Raw genomic sequence first — 21,291 nt, 5'->3', positions numbered from 1 at the left:
ACGTTGAAACAGTTTTTGCTGACTCTTTCCTCCTGTTCATACAGAGATCCCTTCATAGTGCCCGATGTACGTGATGGGGGACGAAAATCTAAAGTCCTCACTCTGCGTGAAATTGTATTCCAAAGTTTAGCTGATGGTACTATGAGTCTTCAACTGCACGAGTTAGTCAAACAAAATTGGTCTCTTCCAAAGTTACAGCCTTTTTAGCAGCAACTTTCCTTTTTGTGTTACTTATCTCTCTGCATGTCTCTCTAAGGAAACAGTCAGGGGAAACAAAGACTGTAACATTCGAGGATCTTCATGTGATTACCTCGGACCGCTGAAGCCTCATATTAACTTTGGCTACACTTTGAAATATATTTTTGCACAGAACAACGACTGTGAATTTCATCCAAAATCACTTCAGATGGAAGCATGGTAAGAAGGGAATAGCCAGTATGAACAGAAAATGTTCATTTGCCCATACGACACCTTCAAATAGGTGGACTTAAAGCTGTTGTTGTGACTTTGAACTGATTGGCCCATGTTCCTATCAGATGTCTGTTGAAATGGTGTAAAATGTGGCGGATCTCCTCACAACGTCCTATACAGTAAATTTGAAATGTGAAAAAAACAGAAATGAAGGCCTTTCTGCTTTGTGAATAGATAGTTGTCATATATATTCACAGATAGTAAGCCCAGAATATTTAGGACATTGTTCACTATTTTCTGACATTTTCTAGACCAGTTGTGTTGTAGACAACATAACCACGACCACCACCGTTAACCCCACCCAACAAACACACACACACACACGCACACACACACACATGTACAAAGAAGCTCTCACCCTCTGGTTCTTGTAGTAAAACGGATCAATGTCTTCCAGTGGCACCCCGACAAGTTCTGTAGGAATGTCACCGAAGATGCGTGGCAGCTGCTTGCCTGCCTCCAGGTCGAGCCTGGGTTTGGGTGACTCTGCATTCCTGTGAGCCTCGTGGCAATCCTTGGCCTTCTTGGCCTGCTCCTGCGCAATCCGCTGCTCCAGCGCAGCCATGGATTCGCGAGTGAACCGCCGCAAGCCATCAGGACCCGTTGGTAACAGCATGGTTGCCATCTTTTCATCCTGATTCTGCTGTACTAGAATTTACTTACAGCTACGGGGCGGGGAAGTGGGGGGGTTGAACACATAGGGAAAGGAGAGATGGAGGAAGGTGGGTGAGAATCGTCCAAATATAAATCACACAGGCTCCTGAGACAGTTTGTGAACAACATGGCTTCTTGGATGTGGCACTTCATTCAATACAAGCATACATCTAGCAAACATGTGCACATAGGGCTCCCCCACTTATGGACTCCTTGGAGTCAAGAAGCTGCTGACAGAGCTGGGTCACGACATCACCCAGGTGAGAAAGCACTCTGCCTTTGAGCTTGTCTGGGCCAGAGGGCTTTGCTTGGATTTACTCTGAACAAGGTGAAAACCTCTTTCCTCCTCTCCTCTGTGACCGGTGTATACGTGAGGGACTGGGACTGCTGGTTCTAGTCTTTTTGCAGTAATGAGCTGTTGAACCTTCTGTAGAAAATGTTAAGCGGCTCAGCAAAAGAGGCAGGATCAGGATCTGCCATCTTGTGGAGTTGAGCCCTTGCGATGCCTCCCTTGCATTTCCAGTGGTGAACGTTTTCCTCCACTTTACTCTTCTAGGGGATTTGAATGTCAAGAGAGGTTGCTTGTAGTGACAACAGAGAATTACCACCTGACTCTGCAGTACCCCAGCGTTTTAGCGTTGTTCAGCTCATTGTTCTCGTTTTTCTTAACTTTTAGCTGTTTGTGGCGAGTGTCACGGCTCTCATCAGCTTAATTTCCAGCCACATCAGGCAGCGATATTCAGCGAAAAAGCTTTAAAAACCCACTGTACACTGCCTGCTCAGCACCAAACAGCGGATGGGCAACATTAGCAGCTAGTTTGTGAACATGGTGGAATATTTAGAAGCTAAATAGCTCAACACTTTCCTCAGCAGTAGGTGGAGACCAAAACGGAGGTACAAGGAGAGTGCATATTGCACTGTAGAGATTGTCTCATTTTCCTACAAACAGAAACGTATAACATCAGAATGATTAAACAAGTATTTATAATATAAAAGTTGTTCTGTAAAAACTTCTCTGAAGGGGAACTTCCAACGATCTCAGAGGTCTGAGTCCTAGAAAACACTATAACCCATTAACACAGCAATCAAACAACAGGAAATACAGAAATACACAGGCTTTAATCACTGCATTGCGTCTGATTTTCTGAGATGGTACTCAGGGAGGTCCAGACACATGATATACATGTTTTCACCATACAACTGACCAACACCAGCTCCCTGTTATCCAACTGCCTCTGTCAAACTAGGGCAGCCATAGTTGTCAGTCAGAGGGATTAAGACCACGGCCTGCAGCTCTGACCAGAGGTTTTCACCAGCACTGATTTAGGATGGCGGTCACTTGCTGTTTGTCTGCCTGGGCCTGGACATCGACCTGCCAGCAACCTTAAAGACGTACTTTGACATTTTTAACATCACAACAAAACGCAGCCCTAAAAGCCAAAAATGTCTTCCAGACTAAACTGTGTACTTAGTAGTTAGCTGCAACTTTGCACTGCTGATAATGCCGTCCCGCGCACCCACCCTCCGGTTCCTCTTCAGGTGAACACTGTTAACTCTCCCTTCGACATGTTGAGAGCTATGTGGGGGCCAATGAAATCTCGGATATTGCACAGTGCAGGCTGTGTAAATCATAATTGTTACACTCTGATCTTACACATTCAGTTGACTCTGAGCCTCATTTCATCTGGAGTTTTGTTTCAGACAAGCAGAAAAATGTAGGTCAAACTTTACCTCTGTCTTGGTCTCAACCAACCCCTGGGAGAAACATCTGGCTCCTCCTAAGCTTCTAAATAATAATAATAATAATAATAATGCATTTTATTTGTAACGCACTTTTCATTCATGGAATCTCAGAGTGCCACAGAGCTAGAACATAATAAAAACATAGTTAAAATGTAGTTAAAACAAACTATAATAAAAAAGTAATAAACATAAGCATAATAGAAAATAGTAAATGAACAGAAACACAAAATAAATAGCTGACAGTGATTTAACACAAAGTCAGAAATGCCTCCCTGAATAAAAAGGTTTTTAGGCCAGTCTCAAAAGAGTCCAGTGTCTGTGTTGCCCCAATATGTTTGCCAGCTAGTTGCTAACTGTATCCGGCTGCTGTATGGTGTTGGGCAGGTGGCATACAGTTGGTTTTTCTGAGCTTTTTTAGCTGCAGAATTTGTTAAGTTGCGGGACAAAGAACCAAAACCACGAGCTGAAAGACGCTGCAAAGAGCTAAGGGGAACAGTAGAGACGATAGTAGACTCTGTTGGACCAGGATTCCAATAAACTTCTGTTGTAAAAAGATTATGATTCTTTCATATAAGACAGTTCTCCTGAAATCCCAAACAAAGTGGAAACATGACTTCACAAACTGGTAGTGTTACATTTTCTTCAGTACAAAAGAGCTTTCTAGTGCCTTTCCAGTTTACTACCATGTTAATAATATTACACCTTGGCTGTAGCCAATTTTGAGTGTTTGAATTAATTCAGAAAGCAAATTAATGATTATTTGTACCAGAGACGTTACTAAATATAATTTGAATAGCTCTAAAATCTTAATTTTCTTTTTTCTTATTGGCAAACTTGGTTCCTCTGGACTTAAATAAAAAATAAGTGCAGTTGGCAAGTAATCTGATCAGAGACCAAAGCCACTGTCTAAATACAGACAATACTAGAGGCCTTTCTACTAAAAAATCATTCCCTCATTTTAGCCAGTAACAGAGGCTGATATTTTAATAACTGGAAAAGCTTTCCAAAGAGAGGATTACATTTCTCTGTTGCCCTTTTGACAGAGAAATACTATTGTATCCTTTTCATATTGACTAAGCTCTGCGAGTTCTCCATCTCCTCCCGTTCTGAAATGCATTGATCCCTTCACACGCCCAGCCAGACGCTAGTTATCTGCTTTCACTTGATCTGCTTATTTGGCCCAGGTAAATCTCAGATCAGCTCATCTCATACACTGAATCCGGCGCTTTCCCATTTGCTATCAAAATAAATAGGTTAAGGTCCATTTGCAACGTCATAGAGCAGATAAAGCCTATTTTTGTTAGGACATGATGAATCCTCCAGAGAATCACAATCACAGCATCTTCTTTGAAAGGTAACAAACACTACAGATATGACAATGACCTCTACTCTGTAGCGCACAACATAAATAAAGTACATATGAATAATATTATTCTCAAGTCAAAGAGAGAGAATATCTGTCTCTATGCACTGGTTAGATTTACAAACTAGGAAATACAAAAAACTATTTTAGTTGAATGAAATTTAATTCCCATAACAGCCAGATGTGATATGTTCATCATCACTGCAAATAATTATGATAATTAGATTTAAAGTAGAGCGGAGCAGTGGATTGGCACGCACACACACACACACACACACACACACACACACACACACACACACACACACACACACACGCCTGACATGTGTTGTGCAATGTTACTGTTTTAATTTCTCACAAAGAAGAGCTGAACAATAAATGAAGTGATGTGATGAGAGTTATGGAGCAGACCTGAAAATGAAAATGTTGCTAGTTTGAACGACAGCCCGACTGATACTGTAATATTGAGTTCAATACCAATATTGATAATTTGGGGTTTAAAATATTGGCCACAAGCTATTTTTTTTAACATAAACAAACGATTAATCAAACAAACAATCAATATGGATCCCTTCATTTTTGCATGGGTTTGTGAGACCAAGATACACACTAAAATGTTCCAGTGTAAAGAATCACTTGTCAGTGCTCTCTGGTGGACAAACTAATGAATCATGTCATTTCACGTCACCAACTCCTTTCAGCTTTGAGATACTTTGTCATTTTGTTGTGTGAGGTTCAGTCTCTCTGGCAAATATCCAGCTCAAACTTTCATATAAGGTAACTATTTGAAATGTGTTGACATAACAAGAAATCATGATTTCATATCAAAAAGACGCTGCCACCCTGAAATGATGCTAAACAACATTGACTCTGTGCTCCAGCGTGCCATTTCTTCCGCATCTGTTACACTCACTATTATTATTAACTGGACTGTACCAGAAGCTTTGCTCTGTCTTCAAATCTATTTCTATCAGCTTAAATTCCAAGAAATCAAATACTGCTACATGGACACTGCAGATGGGGGACCAGATCAGCTGACACACTTTGACACTCTTCCTTATGAATGTTCTCATATAAGTCATCAATAGTGGGTCATGCAAATGGTGATACGTGTTCTGTTACTTTGGTAACTGATTATAATTTAAAGCTATTAAAATAGAGTTTTATATATTTATTTTAATTTAAAAATGCACTTTAAATTTTCTGATAAGAGCATTTTTGCCAAATTCTCTTCTTAATATTTGAAGTGCCTGAAAACATGTATTCCATTTTTCTTGTGAATTTTCTGCATTTAATATAACAGATTGTGTCTTTGAAATAGAACAAGTGTGATTGCCTCGTTGTCATTATGGTCATTATGTAATATGTACAACACTGCATTACTTAAACTATTTGCCAAAAATAATAAAGGATATGTATGCAAACAAATAATTGTATAATGGTTTTTGTAGTAAAAAATATTATTTTGAATGTTGTGCTTTTCTGTTACTTTTACTCTAATATCAGGGTTTTGTGGTTCTCTGGATTCATGGGGTTCAAACCCTCAGAAGCTCATTTCAGGACAGAAGGATCACACCAAGGATTTATTTTTTCCCTCCATTTAAATTTATTATATTATCTCAAATAAGTGGTTTCAGTTAGGACTGTTTTATTGACATTGGTCTATAAAGGTTTGTTAACTGTAAATTAATATGGTTTCAAGAGATTAAATTAGTTGTTTAAGTTTGTTCAGATTTTTTCTTCTTGATTCATTATCCTGTATGTTGTAAAAGCATGTGCCATATGTGGAATTATTGACAGAAAGTTTACAGTCAAGTTAAACAATCTGATTACTTGTGCATGACAAAAAAAAAAAATGACATTAAAACTTTTGGAAATCAAATTCCAGCACATACTGGGAGTCAGACTGCACATAATGTCTGTTCTGGGCCTATGTAATGTGGCTGTGCCCTCTCAGCGCTTCATACTGTGATCCTGGGTGCAATGGCTGAACTGATGACCTATTTTTCTGCAGAAACCTTTCAAAGTAATTGCATCAGATAGCTTAAATACTTCGGTTACAGAAGGTATAGACCTACAAAATGAAATCATGAGGGTGATGCATTGAGGACAATTACTTTAATGATATCTGATGCTTGGGACGCAGCAGTTATGCTCAACTGAGTTTGACTCCAAAAACATATTAAAACTAATCATGAGTTACACCACTTGGACAAGAAGATGAAGGTGACAGATGTCACCGAAAGAGGAAAATGGAACTGAAATGTGCCTCACATGGCATTATGTAATATGTCACAGAAGTGAGAGATCATGAAAGTAAGTGTAAGCCTTTAATGCTCACATGAAAACATTAAATTTATATTTTGCCTGATGCACTTTCTGGTATATATATATATATATATATATATATATATATATATATATATATATATATATATATATATTTATATTCAATGATACATAACATAGTTGGTGTTGTTTTAGATTATAGAATAAACCTAAAACCAGATTTTAAAAGTAGGAATGATTATAATTTGTTCTTTTTTTCATTGTGTGTAGTTCTCCATTAACCCATTTTAACTGGAAGAAAAGAATGAAAAGCTGAAGACCAAATTGTTAACAAATGATGTCCAGCATTTATGAAGACATTTACTTGTCTGTCTGTGTGGCCACAAAATGAATGCACGCTCAATATTAATTGCAAATAATATAAAATACAGAAAACCCTTACAGGGCTATACTTACATATGAAACTCTGAGATTTACAGCATAATTTCCAGAGTTGAGTTCTTCGGGTTTTAGACGAAGGAAAAGCCAAACTCTCCGCGCAAAATCCATGTCTTGCCGTCAAGGTTTGTTCTTCATGACGGACCAAAACTCCAATCCAACAGGACAGAAAAAAAGTGCGTCTTATCACCACAATCCAAAAGTTTGGCGCACAAAACTGAGCTCTAGACCAACGCCGGTCGTCTAATCACCTTATGTTGGACATTTTTTAACCATGCCACAGGTGCGACGTGCAGGTTGCCCTCTGTCCTTCCATCCAAGTGGCTCTTCAGCATTCATCCCACAGAGGAAAGGTCCCGAGCCCGCGAGCGTTGAGAGGATGCTGCGCTGTCTTCGGCAGCTGCGCAGCGGCGGGAGATGAGCGCCTAGATTTGCCCTTGAGCAAGAGCACGAGGGAGGGAGGATGCTGCCGGACCGCGGAGGATTACCGCTCCTACATGTCCCATTCAAATTGGATAGAGATATAGTCGGTGAGTGGGCACTTTTTCCACTCCACCAAATCGCAAAAAAATAAGGGACACGGTGAAAGAAGCACTCTGTGCAGTTATGGGCTATTGTTATGGTAGCTTACATGATACACATTAGAAGTAATCTAATGTCAGAACTGTGTTTGTGAGGACATGAATAGCATATTGTTTTCTTAAAGTATATGAACTTGTTTTGACTCATATTACAGAATAGGATATTCCATGTTGCATTTACACCACGTTTGACATTTGAGGAATTGTAGTTCATGTGCTAAGCAAGACTTACAGCAAGTGATTTCACTGTCAACCACGAAGTTGAACAAGTCACAAACTCGATTTGGAATCAAAACCTGTTGCCCTTGAATGCACCGTAAAAGGATATTGTTTAACACAAGCTGTCAGCATTTTTTTTTTACTGTGTATCCAATGGGCTGAATGGTGGTGGTTCTGGATGACATAGCGGTGCGGCCCACGCCTCCAGTTTTGGTCTCTTACTGCGCCCTCTAGTGGCCAACGGTGGACTTTCTATGAGTCAAGAGATTATGTTCTCTGCTCTTTAGACAAAACAGATTGGGAATATCGGCATTTAAAAATGTACACATTTTAGACAGATGCTAGTGTTTGGAGACCCAGTAGTGCTATTGTGCCACTGGGAGTCTGTGTTTTTTCAACATTTCATATCTGGCAGTGTTAATAGGGACTTAAAAATGCCTTTTGACTTTTTTTATGTTGGGCAATAAAATGGCAGCACTTGATTTTGACTCATGACTCATGATGTCATTTTTCAGAACTGACAGGGAAGGTTACAACGAGGCACACAGTGTTAATACGGTTGAACACTGGGTCAATATTCGTACTGCACATCCATGTGATGCTATAAAGGGAGACCATATGAGTAATTATCCTCTGATGTATTCTAAGCCGTTCTTTAAAGGATTAAAGGCCGGCTTGATGTTTGCCTGCCTACGTGTGTCTAACTGACAGAACTAGCACTGATTGTGAGAAAATAAGCACCGTAAGGCCATTTTGTATTAGAGAGTATAGTGATGTATGTTCAAAAACAATGTAGTCTTATTTTATGGAAACAACATAGTAGCCTATAACTACAGCCATTAGAAGCCCTTTTATTTGGGTGCCCCAGGCAGATATCTAGTGCTGTGTGATTTAAATGTTTATGTTAAGCTCCCTTCTCATAAACATTTCTCTGGTATAGCAGACCCTTCCTATAGGGAAACTAGGAGACAGTGTGAAAACCACATTACCCATAAAGCTCAGGTGCATATGTTTTCTATTTTTCCGGATGTAGCATCACATGAATTGACTGTCAACATGCAAGATGGCCACGCATCACAGGCAAAATGCTGCTGGGCGGAGAAAAGTACAGGTACATTTTAATAGTTGCAGTATTGCTAAGTGTGTGGCAGCGGCAACATTACGGTCCTCATCTTTAAAAGTGCTTCACGGACACTTGACGCACAGCAAAAACCGTCCGCTAAAGGCAGCGCTGCTCTAATGAGTCATGACTCAAGCCGGCTAACCTAGCTAGCTTAGCTTCCGTTAGTCTTTAGCGTCTTCAGCTAACGCTGGCGTCCAAGCGATAACATGCTATTCTAAGCAGTTATCACAGAAGTACGCGTTAAATCTGTTTCAACACCACTATCAATCTCCGTAATGAACTGAAATGATTGATACGATGTCTACGCTGCATTTTATGCTGTCACAGCGTTGACGGCAGCATAGCTACACTGTATCTGGGCTCGGTCTAATTGCTGGGACAACGTACGTGTCTCGCTGGTTCCATCGTGCAACGCGCCTGTGCACATTGCTACCAAATAAAAGTTACCTATAAGTACTGCATTTGTCCATTGTTAATATTACTTGATATTTTTTAATTTCCATGTATATGTGTCGTTTAGCTTGGCTATATATTTCCGTAGCTAACTCGGCATGTCCTTGCAATGAAGAGCATAACCGTTAGAGCGTTGAAGCCTCGGAAGGTGCATAAGCTAGTGGGTGTGTTGTGGGGAAAAACAGAGTCTGACCTCAGAGCTCACGCTACTCTTTGTGTTCCAGGTGTCCTATGTCATTAGAGATGAGGTGGAGAAGTACAATCGAAATGGGGTGAACGCACTCCAGCTTGACCCTGCGTTGAACCGGCTCTTCACTGCTGGAAGAGACTCTATCATCCGGATATGGAGTGTCTACCAGCATAAAGTAGGGCTTCTTAGATTCTTAATCTTTATTAAAATATACACTCAGAATGTGACCAGAAAGCTGTGTGGTCACATGCATATTTTTTTTCTTAATTTCTCTTCTCTTTCTTTGCAGCAGGACCCGTACATTGCCTCGATGGAGCATCATACAGACTGGGTTAATGACATAGTTCTCTGTTGCAATGGCAAAACATGTGAGCGTGATCACTATCGGTTATGTTATTTAGGGTTTGTTCAGCATCTAATACGGGCTGTTTCATTCTACTGTTCTGACTGACTTTATCTGATCCACTTTCACTGTCTTCTATTTTCAGTGATATCTGCGTCATCAGACACAACTGTCAAAGTATGGAACGCGCACAAAGGCTTCTGTATGTCAACGTTACGAACACACAAGGACTATGTGAAGGCTCTGGCTTACGCTAAGGACAAGGAGCTTGTGGCATCAGCAGGTCTCGACCGGCAGATCTTTCTTTGGGATGTGAACACACTAACGGCACTCACTGCTTCCAACAACACTGTAACCAGTGAGTATTGCTTGTAGGGAAGTTGTGTATTGGTGCGATACTGGCTTGGATATCTGTTTCAACAGGGACAAACTGTCCAATTCAATTGTAGTTTTATATACTATATGTTTTATATAGTCAAAACCTTGGTCAAAATTCCTGTTGACATTTTGACCAACTTTCACGCAGTGAGGAATACAGTTTATTAATTAAACAATGTTGTCGGTACTCTGTATCGGCCGATACCCAAAGCCAAAATATGGGTGTCATGAGTGAAAAAGTCGGCGTCCCTAATTGTTTGTTTCTGGGTGACACGTGGTCCAATTTCTGGCCTATATAAACTGTAATTTTGATTATTGTGCATTTGAATTGTTCTGTAATGTCTGATATGTCTGTTGTGTATTTCTGAGAGACGTTGTGTACATGTGGACTCACTATAATCCGTCTCCAACAGCCTCGTCACTCAGTGGGAACAAGGACTCTATCTACAGTCTGGCTATGAACCAGATGGGCACAGTCATTGTATCTGGATCAACAGAAAAGGTTTGGGTTTCCATCAGTGTGACGACACACACATGCACACTATTAGTACAATGAAAGTAGATTAAAACAACGGTTGACAGATGTCATGTTGACATCTCATCTGGGACTTTCGTTAATTTTTTGAAACTGAAACTAGATTGAGAATGCGCTACGCTTGCCATTTTCCCTTCCTTTCTGTTGAGATGTTGATAAGATGTTTCCTGTAGGCGACCACACATCTGTGTGATAATTCATCAGTTTAAGACAGAAAGGGTTCTGTTACTTTGAAACTCAATGCTTTAATTGTTATCTTACTATGTTTGGTCCCGGTAATCTGGTTCTACTGTGTGTTAATGTAATATAGAAGTGCCCATCTTCACTTCCTACTGTTTCCTTTCTTTCTTCAGGTCCTGAGAGTGTGGGATCCTCGAACATGTGCTAAACTGATGAAGCTAAAAGGTCACACAGACAACGTCAAGTCGTTGCTGCTGAATCGAGACGGCACTCAAGTAAGTCGAGATGTCTAAAATATTCAGTGATGGCAGTTGTCAAACAGGCGTTTTAAAAGCTAAACCTGCTGTCCTTCGCCTCAGTGTCTGTCCGGCAGCTCCGATGGGACCATCCGCCTGTGGTCACTCGGCCAGCAGAGGTGCATCGCCACGTACCGGGTGCACGATGAAGGGGTCTGGGCCCTGCAGGTCAACGAGGCCTTCACACATGTCTACTCTGGAGGCAGAGACAAAAAGATCTACTGCACTGACCTGCGTAACCCAGACATCCGCGTGCTCATCTGCGAGGAGAAGGCCCCGGTGCTCAAAGTAAGGAGCAGCCAGTACACTTTAACTGTTCTGTTGTGTGTTAATAGTGACACACTACGGTATTTGATAGACACATTCTAAAAAGTTGAAATAGTTATTTTGTGTCCCCCCCCCCGTCATTCCTGTGCTCATAGCTAACCATTTGGCCCCATTCAACCTTTTGCTGTCTGTCTCTTTTGCTCAGATGGAACTGGACAGATCTGCTGACCCACCTCCAGCAATCTGGGTCTCCACCACCAAGTCATCCGTTAATAAATGGGTAAGCATGCGTGAATCCTCTGAGATCACTGCTCGACTGTCAGCATAACGACTATGGAATACAGTGTAGACGGACGAGCGCTTGCGGCCACGCCTAATGCTATTCAGTAGTATCGCCCCGTGATTTCTGTACGAATTTAAACCATGTGGGTAATACACAAAAGATAATTGCATTACATTAATCGTTGCTTTCACTGCAAGGGAGAGTTGGGAAGCGATTATTAAAATCCGGGCTGAATCTCTAATTGTGTGTGTGTGTGTGTGTGTGTGTGTGTGTGTGTGTGTGTGTGTGTGTGTGTGTGTGTGTGTGTGTGTGTGTGTGTGTGTGTGTGTGTGTGTGTGTGTGTGTGTGTGTGTGTGTGTGTGTGTGTGTGTGTGTGTAGTCTCTAAAGGGAATGCACAACTTCCGGTCATCAGGGGAGTATGACAACGACTGCACTACCCCTCTGACACCACTGTGCACTCAGCAAGAACAAGTCATCAAAGGTAAACATGTTTGTTTATCTGCAGCCTTTTCTACATCAGTCTCCTGGACATTCTATAAAATACAATCCTGTGTTGTGTTTGCAGGAGGTGCCAGTATCATACAGTGCCACATTCTGAATGACAAGAGACACATACTCACCAAAGACACCAACAACAACGTGGCTTTCTGGGATGTCCTGAAGGTAACCCGCTGAATCCTTTTCATCGTCAGTCAAACAGAGGAATGTCTGCTCTTCATCAATCGTAAAGAGAAGTTTTGCAAGCTGCCATTTACAAAAATTTGGCCCAAGTTAATGAAAAAATCTTGGCCGCTATTAACGGCAATCTAGTGGTTCAATATCTGTTCCAACAAATCAGACCACAGCCCACTTGGAAGAGGACAGTCAGGTGTATTTGGTGCTCACCTGCCCTGATAAGCTACTTACCCATGAAATGAAGATTAAAGAAGACCTCTCCTGATGAGCCTCATGTGCCTGTGGATTGAATTCACCTCATGTGTATTTTTTTACTTCAGGCTTGCAAGGGTGAAGACTTGGGGAAAGTAGAGTTCGATGAAGAGATTAAAAAGCGCTTCAAGATGGTCTACGTGCCAAACTGGTTCTCTGTTGATCTTAAGACTGGGGTGAGTCACAAACCTGGTAATACAAGAGCTTTTCATCTCTCAGCAGCTGTGACTCTTTTAAACTCAGAAATACTTCCTGAGCCTGGTCAGTGGTCTCATAGTTTTGGTTTGTCTTCTCTCTTTTTTTATCAACAGATGCTCACTATCACTTTGGATGAGAGCGACTGCTTCGCTGCCTGGGTTTCTGCAAAGGACGCTGGGTTTTCAAGCTCTGATGGATCCGACCCAAAGCGTGAGATATCTGACCTATTCACATTTTATATACACATAGCCGGTGAATTATGCAGAACTGAAGCTAACATAATATCGCACCCCTGTTAACATGCTAACTGAACTTTGTCCCACCGTCTCCTCAGTGAACTTGGGTGGACTGCTGCTTCAGGCTCTGCTGGAGTTCTGGCCCAGAACTCGCATCAACCCCATGGATGAGGAAGAGAACGAGGTGAACCACGGTAAGGAGGCGCTAAACTGCCAAATCAACCAAACCTCTGCAGTGAAACTCTGGGAACACCAATGTGTGTGTATTCATCGATCCACTTGTATTTTTAACCACTTGGCTGCACTCTCAACTTCATTTCCTTCTGCTGTCTAAAGCCTCATTCAGTCTGTCTTACAGTAGGATCGTGTTCTTGTGTCCACAGTGAACGGAGAGCAGGAGAACAGGGTCCAGAAAGGAAATGGATATTTCCAAGTGCCGCCACACACGCCAGTCATCTTCGGGGAAGCAGGAGGCCGGACTTTATTCAGGTAATGTTTCACCAACACCCTTATCAACACAGGTTAAATGTTAACTCGGCAAAACTGCATTGTGCACTGTAATGTCTGCTTGTGTCATCAGTTTATAGTTGTCTTAGACAGAAATGTTGACAGTATTTATTGCCTCTGATGTGCTGTGTTGTGTTGCAGGTTGCTATGTAGAGATTCAGGTGGAGAGACTGAATCGATGCTGCTGAACGAGACGGTTCCACAGTGGGTTATTGATATAACTGTAGATGTGAGTACATCCATCTTTATTTAGGTTTACATAACAAAACAAAAATAGATTACAGGTTAGGTAGATTGAATTTAAATTTGGAGGTTACTTTTTGTGTGGGTCCACTGAATTGGTAAGTGTCAAGCGCTTTCATTTGGAGAAGCCAATGTGACACCGGTAGTTCCAAACCCTCCCTTGCTCACGTTTGCCAAACCATCAGTTTGGCAGTTTGTACCCAAACACAGGAAATCATGACGGCTAAGCCAAGCAACGCAAAATGCTATCAAGCATTCTCTGCTCTTCTCCGCTGTTAGAGACGTCAGTGACTACAGAGGAAGTGAAATGTTGTCTTTTGTTAGTGGAAAGGCCATACAGGTAGTTCCTAAAGTAGTGAATAGACTGTTCTCTCTCACAGCAGACTGGACTTACAGTAGGGAAAGCACAGGTGTTATTCATAACATTAACGATGGCTCTGTGCCTCACTGAGTCAGCATGCACAGCATCAGGACCATGAAACTGGAGCAGCTAAATGGAACTCAATCACATATCGTATCATACTTGGTGTTGTTTACACCTGTGCATTTTCCTACTGAAAATCTGAATTTACACTCGAAAGGTTATGTCACTGTTTTTCCACAGGGACCAATTTTTTAGCATCTCTGTGAAACAGCACGTGGTGCACTGACGGTTTGCTCCTGTCATAATGATTTGATGTGTTTGCTTTACATGTATTATCTTCTGTTCCAGAAAAACATGCCCAAGTTCAACAAAATCCCGTTCTACCTCCAGCCCCATTCCTCCTCCGGTGCAAAGACTCTGAAGAAGTGAGTGTCTTTCTTTCTTTCCTTCGCGTTGGCCTTTTGATAAAACCAGCACACCTGACTGAGCTGACGTAACCCATCGTGTGTTCTGCAGGGATCGTCTCTCGGCCAGCGACATGCTCCAGGTGAGGAAGGTGATGGAGCACGTTTACGAGAAGATCATCAACCTGGACAACGAGTCGCAGACCACCAGCTCCTCGGCCAATGATAAGCCAGGGGAGCAGGAGAAGGAAGAGGACATGGCCATGCTGGCCGAGGAGAAGATCGAGCTCATGTGTCAAGATCAGGTGGGCCCCCACCCCCGACGTCTTTGCGTGCGCATTTTGACATGAGCACACCTTGTAGCATTCTCAGTCATTAAACATTGTATTAACCGTTTATTTTATTTTTTGTCTTCCAACTAGGTTCTGGATCCCAACATGGACCTGCGAACAGTTAAACATTTTATCTGGAAGAGCGGAGGGGACTTGACGCTTCACTATAGGCAGAAGTCCACGTGAAAATTCAAATTTTTAAAACAGGAACTCTCTTCGTCATTTGCCAATCACCACCCACCTCTGACATGTAGTACCCTAAAGCCCATTGTGTGGTCAGGAGTCGCAGTATCAGTGAGAACCCAGTAAAAATTGTGAGGACTAGCTGACCAGAACAGGCCGGAGCAGCCAAGAGACATCTGGGAGAGAAGTGGCCCGTAGTTTCTGTCTTTTTTCTTCTTTTTTTTTACAGATTGAAGAAAGGACTCTCTTCTCCAGCACTCACTTTTTTTTTTTTTTTTTTTAATCTGACTGCTCTGTTTGTTCTTTCCTTCTGATTGGCGTTTAATTAATGAAGCAACAGAAGTTACAGTACATGTTTGTGTCTGAGCGTGTGTGCGTGTGTGCGTGTGTGTGTGTGTGTGTGTGTGTGTGTGTGTACGCACACACACACACACACACACACACACACACACACACACACACACACACACACATGGATGTAGTAGACTGTTTTTGTTCTAGTACATTCCAGAAACTGTCTATGTTCTACAAACACTCCACACCCGTCTCGGCACAGCAGCAGCACCAGTGTAGGGTTACTCTTGGTCTGTGGGTAGCGTTCCACTCCTTTGTTCTGCTGTCATCTTAACTTGAACGTAACTTAGACATCTAATTATTGCAGAGCTTGAACCTCATTGACAGAAGCACTCGTCTTTGTCATTTTTTTTTTAGCTGTGCTGTCCTCAGTGGGTCCGAATGTTCTTTGTTTTGTAAATATATGTACAACATTTCTCGATTTAAGTGGCTTTGTTTTCTTTTGCAGCAGTTTTTTTTCGTTGTTGTACAGTTAACTTCAAAACTTATTTTTTTTTCCAAATCCCTAGAGCTTCATGGTCAGGATTCATGGTCATGAAGGTAAATTTGACTTGGATGTTAAAAATTGCATTTGTTGTATTCAATACGACCCGGAAATTGCATTTTACTCTTTAAGAATGTTAGTAGTCGTCAAAGTCATTTTAGCAATTGGGAAATTATATATAAAGGTATATATCTTTAATAATAAATCATGCTTACCCGCTCTGTGCTTGAGTCATGACCGGTGACTTTGATGACAGTGAGGGCTGTTCCTAATGTATATTTCATTTAGATTTAATAGTTCAATGAAACATGAATAAAACGAAAGGGGAATTTCATCCGGGAGAATTTCTGGGCATTCAACCACTGTGGGGAATTCACCAAAGTCAAATAAACAGGCTCACACATTCCTCTCTCGGTGTGTCACCACGCTGATCAACAGATCTTTTCATTGTAAATTTTGCCATGAAGAGTGTGAGTGTGTGTAACGCCATAGTGAGGACGCATTGATTGAGCTCAAATTAGCCAAAAACATGATGGGTACCATAATTAGGCCATAACACTGCAATATCCCTTGTTGTAATAATTTGTGAAATATGTATATTTTAGGCATTTGAAGAAATAAATTGGAATGGTTTAACAATGATAGATTTATGGGAATTATAAATGGATGTTTTCTCGAGTTGTAATGTGTTCGGCTGATGAGTGTGAAATAAGAAAAACAAGGGGGCAATTCTTTTCTTTAGAGTCAAGTGATATGATTGTTTACCATCAAAGATTCACCTATTTCACATTCATCAAAAGACTCTACACTCATTCCTAATAAAACATACAATTAATTGATAAAATATCTGCAAAAAATACTTTTCCTTTTTTACACACTAGCACCTACTTTGACAGTGAAAACCTTAACGAAGCCCCCTAGAAAGAAAACAATTACTCAACAGCAGAATCACTGTGACCGGACGTATTACATACTGATGTGAAAGGTCATCTATCGGGTCTACACGTCACCTGCCAACTCACAGGCAGTACTTGTCTGAATTTGCATAGATCACAAAGAATTACGAAGTATGAATAGTGTTGAATGAGACATAATTCTAGTGATATAAACTGTCAAAAAACATTTTTCAAACATCACATACTGATTGGTTGAATAACTCAAATTAAAAGACGGTGTTTAAAACATACTGACCTCGTCAAGTCTAGAATAAAAACATGAACTGCCTGGTTTCACGCGGTGCAAGTGGACAAACACTTCCCTCATACCAACACTTAAAAATCCAATACATGGGCCATAAACTACAATAAACTAGAAAGCTATTTTTAAAAGCTCTATTTTGGGGAATCATCAAGACCGGCTCATCTGAACTGCCGACCGTCTGGTAGCTTCAAAAAACGTAGTGTTAGGATAGTGATACAGATGTGGTGGTGCAGCTGTGCTTCGCTGTACCAAACGTATGCGTTCGTCTTTGGAAGCGTTCAAGTATTCATCGCATTGGCGGACCAGAAACAAAGTCGTATCACCAGTATAATCTAATTTTGCACCAAGCATGGAACAAATGTTTTGACATTATAACCATCTTGGTGAACAAATAAGCAGTAACTTTAAATTCCCACACATATAACAGGAATAAGATATTCCTACAGTGCCTCTAAGTGTTTTCCAACTCGTATGCTAATGCTTTAGCTGGTATCTGTAGTGTAACAAACCTGATGGAGCCATACGCTTACTGTGAATCTATCATTATGAAATCAGAATGCACCCTCTGTCTGTTCTGTATCTCCTATAGTGTTCCTTTTAAAAAAGCCTCAGTGATTGTCAACATTCACTCTCCAATTTTTTTTGCGTGGCCTGATACGAGCTTACTCGGGCTCTTCTGGTTCCTCCTCATCACTCTCATGGCTGCAGCGGTGAGCAGCAGCAGCCACATCTAGAGGCTCTGCAGGGTCCTCCACTGGCCACGTCGCATCCTCGACGGCCTGAGCAGGAGAGTCTTCTGCCGTGGATTCATCGACAGCAGAGGACTGGGGGAGATCGGCGGGAGACGGGCAGGGGGGGTCTTCAGCTGGGACAGAGGGCTCAGCGGCAGGAGGCTCTGGGGGGGACTCTACGGGGAGAGACAGGTCACAAGTAGGTGGACTCTGGCTATCGCTGGATTCACACAGAGAGTCGGGTGGGTCTGTGGACTCTGTGACCAGGTGAGATAGTTCAGCCGGCGGGACGCCTAAATCGGATAAAGTGTCAGTGGAAGCGAGAGCAGAGCTGAGCTCCGTCGCCGTCTCGGAGCTCAGCTCGTGCGGCTCAGTCTGGCTGTCCGCTGAAGACGAAAGCAGCACACTGTCCTCCAGCTCCTCTGTACGACAGGAAATACAAAACATTCAGTCCCTGTGTCTTTTGCCAAATCTACATATGAAAGCAACGGGACATTTGTATAAATTGCCACTGTCCTAACTCACCAACACCAGAGATTTCCCCGTCCTTCTCCTCATGCATAGTCAGTGACGTGTTGGTCATGTCGATGGACGACATGGACAGATCCAGTCTGTCCGCCAAATCTGCAGGTTCGGGGTTCACCACGGGCACTTCAGAGTCTAAGAAACCTGATTAAAAAAAACAAATGCAAGACACTTGCTGAGAAGATTTTATGAACCCAATTAGATGCCAAGCTGACACTTAAATGTCATATATCCTCGTCATCTAAAACCACTGCATGTCTGAACTGACCAGGGTCCATGACCCTCTGGATGGGTGGAGGTACAGGAGCTTCCTGGAGGGTGACCTGCTCCAGGTCTAACGCATCTACACTTGGACTTGAAGGAGCCATCAAAGGTGCCTGCAAAACAGGTGACAGACATGAGCTCTACCGCTCCTGTGATAATATGTGATATTATCAGAAAATCCATGTGATTGTTGGGGAAAATAAAAACACACCGATCTCTGACTGCTTTTGTTTCTGCATTCAATACAGTACATCAAGCCAGCCAATGTTTGAAATAGCAGTGACACAAACAAATGGAAAGTGCTGAAACAATTAATATGATTTGTTATTTATAGTCATTTAAACATTATATTTAGCAAACAAGCTAAACATTTGTTGATTTCAGCCTCTCAACTGTGACTTTTTTACCATTTTTATTGACATTTCATAGACTAAATCACCATCAAAATAAAAAAATAGATCGGCAACAACGGCAAAAAAGTGGTAAATGTTGAGTCAGACTTACCTCTGTGAACCCGTGGGTGGGCAGGTCCGGAGAGGGTTCCTCCTCAGGAACAGGGGTGGGAGGCTTTGCCGTCGAGACATCAAGATGTCCTGGGATTCGGTGCAAGTAGCCATAACCAATGCCACAGCCCAAACTAAGAGCCAACAGTTAATGCCAGTGAAAATGTGTGACTGTTATCAAGATAAAACAGTCCTACGGTCTCCAATAAGTCACCCTGATTAACTTGTATCTGTGTGTTACCACTTACCTGCCCTCTCCGCCCCACGCCCCATTTGGTGTGACCACCACCTCTCTGCAGGCATCTGTGTGTGTGTTGTACACCAGCAGCTTCAGGGGCTTCCCTTCATGGGCCTCGATCAGCGAGAAGAAGTCTTCTGACTGGAAATCAGTAACTCTGCGTTAACTACGACTCGTCTCTCAAAGATTTCTCAAGATCCAATGTTTTTTTAAAAATGTTACAAATGATCAAACATTTCGCAAAACATATCAGAGCCGAATGTTAGAAATAAAACATTGTATGCAAATGAGTCTTACGTCTTGCAACACTTGATCTGCTCCGACGATGTAGTCACTGTGTGGCTGAAGCTCTGCCAGCGCAGCAGGCGAACTGGCCTCCACGTCCTACAGGACAAAAACAGGAGTTAGCAAACTAAAGATGAAGCTATAATGGGGTAACGAGTGTGGATGTTCAAATCAGAGTTAGGTCAGCTGGTTCGGTTCTCCCAGTTCCGGATGAAGAAGCTCACCAGAACGTGCCAGACATTCTCATTGGCTCCTTGGTAGCTGCAGAAGCGAACACTGGCACCGAGCAGGCCCTGTCCTCCCCACATGTTACTGGGTGTCACCTCCAGCTCGCGGAGCGTGGTGGTTTTAGTGCTGTACACCTGCATCCTCACCGCTCTCTCCATGTTGGCTTTCAGAAGCTCCTTCAGCAGGTCGTTTTCTTCATTCTGGCGAACAGTTAAGGGCAGGAGTCAAAACAGTAGGATTAAGAGGTAACTGTATTTTAATGTTCCTGTGCGTCTGTGCACTCTTACAAGTCTTTTGTTGTCCAGAGACAGAATGAAGTCAAAGAACGGCTGCAGTCCAGCCATTTGTGCAGGGGAACTTGGCTGTACCTGTCAAAACAGACACAAGCATCTTGATAAATCCTGGCACTTCACTAAATTTACGCTGATAGAATATTATATTATTATATTATTTGGGAAATTAATTTGAAAAATATTTTAATGCATTTAAGCCAGAGTTGTCTTGTCGTCGTGTCTTTTTGGAGGTTAAATTGTGGACCAACTGTCCGTTAACTAAAAATATCCAATTTACAACTTAACAGAGAGAAGCAGAAAAGCTTCGACCACTAAATGATTGCCATTGTCGCTTAATCGATTAATTAAGATGCTTAAGGCATGACAGGTTTAAGTAAGGCGATTCATCGGAGGCCAGTAAAATAATCCTCTTTTCATATTCCATCACACTTAAAACCTTTTGCTAACATGATTAGTATTATTATTATTAGTCACAGCATTAGCTAGCTATTATTCAGCTGACGTTACTATGCTACTACGACTTTGATAAGAAACCACGTAGTTAGCTCACTGGACTGTTGTAATACTTCCTTAAACACGTTACAAGCCTGAATACAGTTCTTTAATAATTACACAAGTTAATAAAAGGTTTCTATTACATTGTGTCTACTTATATAACAGGTAAACGGTGCAGGCTCATCCGGTCTTTCCCGTTGGTGGCTGCAGCAACTCCTCAGCTAACTAGGTTAGCATACTGTACATTTCATGATAAGCTGCTGTACACGTTGCTCCAAATTCAAAGAAAGCGAAATAATGGTAGTCTTACGCCGTGCACGTGGTATCCATACGTTCCTCCTTCGGACACTTCTGAACTCTGTGATAGCCCCATTTCTGTGAGGAACCTTCAAATAGTAGCTTATATCATCAGAAAATAACGAGAGTGTGAGAACTATTACGGTTGACAGTCCGCGGCCATCTTGTTTGCAGTCCAAAATAGTCGAACGTC

At 41.9% G+C, this 21,291-nt stretch overlaps 3 protein-coding genes across 4 annotated transcripts in view; 1 reads left to right on the top strand and 2 right to left on the bottom strand.

Annotated features, from left to right (window-relative positions):
- The window catches only part of LOC137892422 (sodium channel protein type 2 subunit alpha-like), a 44,640-nt gene extending 37,586 nt beyond the window's left edge, over positions 1-7,054 (bottom strand). The window contains exons 1-2 of the mRNA XM_068737518.1: positions 6,977-7,054; positions 830-1,136 (exon numbers count right to left, since the gene is read on the bottom strand). Coding sequence (XP_068593619.1) covers positions 830-1,096 — 267 coding nt within the window. The 5' untranslated portion in view covers positions 1,097-1,136; positions 6,977-7,054. The remainder of the gene's footprint in view (positions 1-829; positions 1,137-6,976) is intronic.
- A 1,742-nt stretch (positions 7,055-8,796) lies between these two features.
- LOC137892487 (WD repeat-containing protein 48) lies at positions 8,797-16,373 on the top strand. Of its 2 annotated transcripts, none has more exons than XM_068737661.1 (18): positions 8,797-8,869; positions 9,559-9,699; positions 9,817-9,892; positions 10,013-10,225; positions 10,659-10,747; positions 11,134-11,235; positions 11,320-11,544; positions 11,729-11,803; positions 12,186-12,288; positions 12,373-12,470; positions 12,803-12,910; positions 13,046-13,142; positions 13,267-13,362; positions 13,552-13,657; positions 13,817-13,904; positions 14,631-14,707; positions 14,799-14,991; positions 15,109-16,373. In XM_068737661.1, the coding sequence occupies exons 1-18, from the start codon at positions 8,822-8,824 to the stop codon at positions 15,202-15,204; spliced, it is 2,031 nt and encodes a 676-aa protein (XP_068593762.1). In that variant the 5' UTR covers positions 8,797-8,821; the 3' UTR covers positions 15,205-16,373. The 2 variants fall into 2 exon arrangements, with proteins under 2 accessions (XP_068593762.1, XP_068593761.1); XM_068737660.1 differs by having other exon boundaries at positions 9,814-9,892.
- Positions 13,814-21,251, bottom strand: gorasp1a (golgi reassembly stacking protein 1a). Its single transcript, XM_068737662.1, has 9 exons — positions 21,112-21,251; positions 20,301-20,381; positions 20,010-20,213; positions 19,798-19,884; positions 19,511-19,641; positions 19,264-19,396; positions 18,764-18,872; positions 18,496-18,639; positions 13,814-18,392 (listed from the first exon to the last, which is right to left on the bottom strand). The coding sequence occupies exons 1-9, from the start codon at positions 21,172-21,174 to the stop codon at positions 17,902-17,904; spliced, it is 1,443 nt and encodes a 480-aa protein (XP_068593763.1). The 5' UTR covers positions 21,175-21,251; the 3' UTR covers positions 13,814-17,901.
- Positions 21,252-21,291: the final 40 nt, after the last annotated feature.

The sequence above is a fragment of the Cebidichthys violaceus genome, unplaced genomic scaffold (genome assembly GCF_023349555.1).
Source record: "Cebidichthys violaceus isolate CVI_PGR_0920_01 unplaced genomic scaffold, fCebVio1.0.p SCAF_8, whole genome shotgun sequence".
Classification (NCBI taxonomy): domain Eukaryota; kingdom Metazoa; phylum Chordata; class Actinopteri; order Perciformes; family Stichaeidae; genus Cebidichthys; species Cebidichthys violaceus.
The sequence above is the reverse complement of the archived record's forward strand: the minus strand, read 5'-3'. Positions and strand labels throughout refer to the sequence as shown.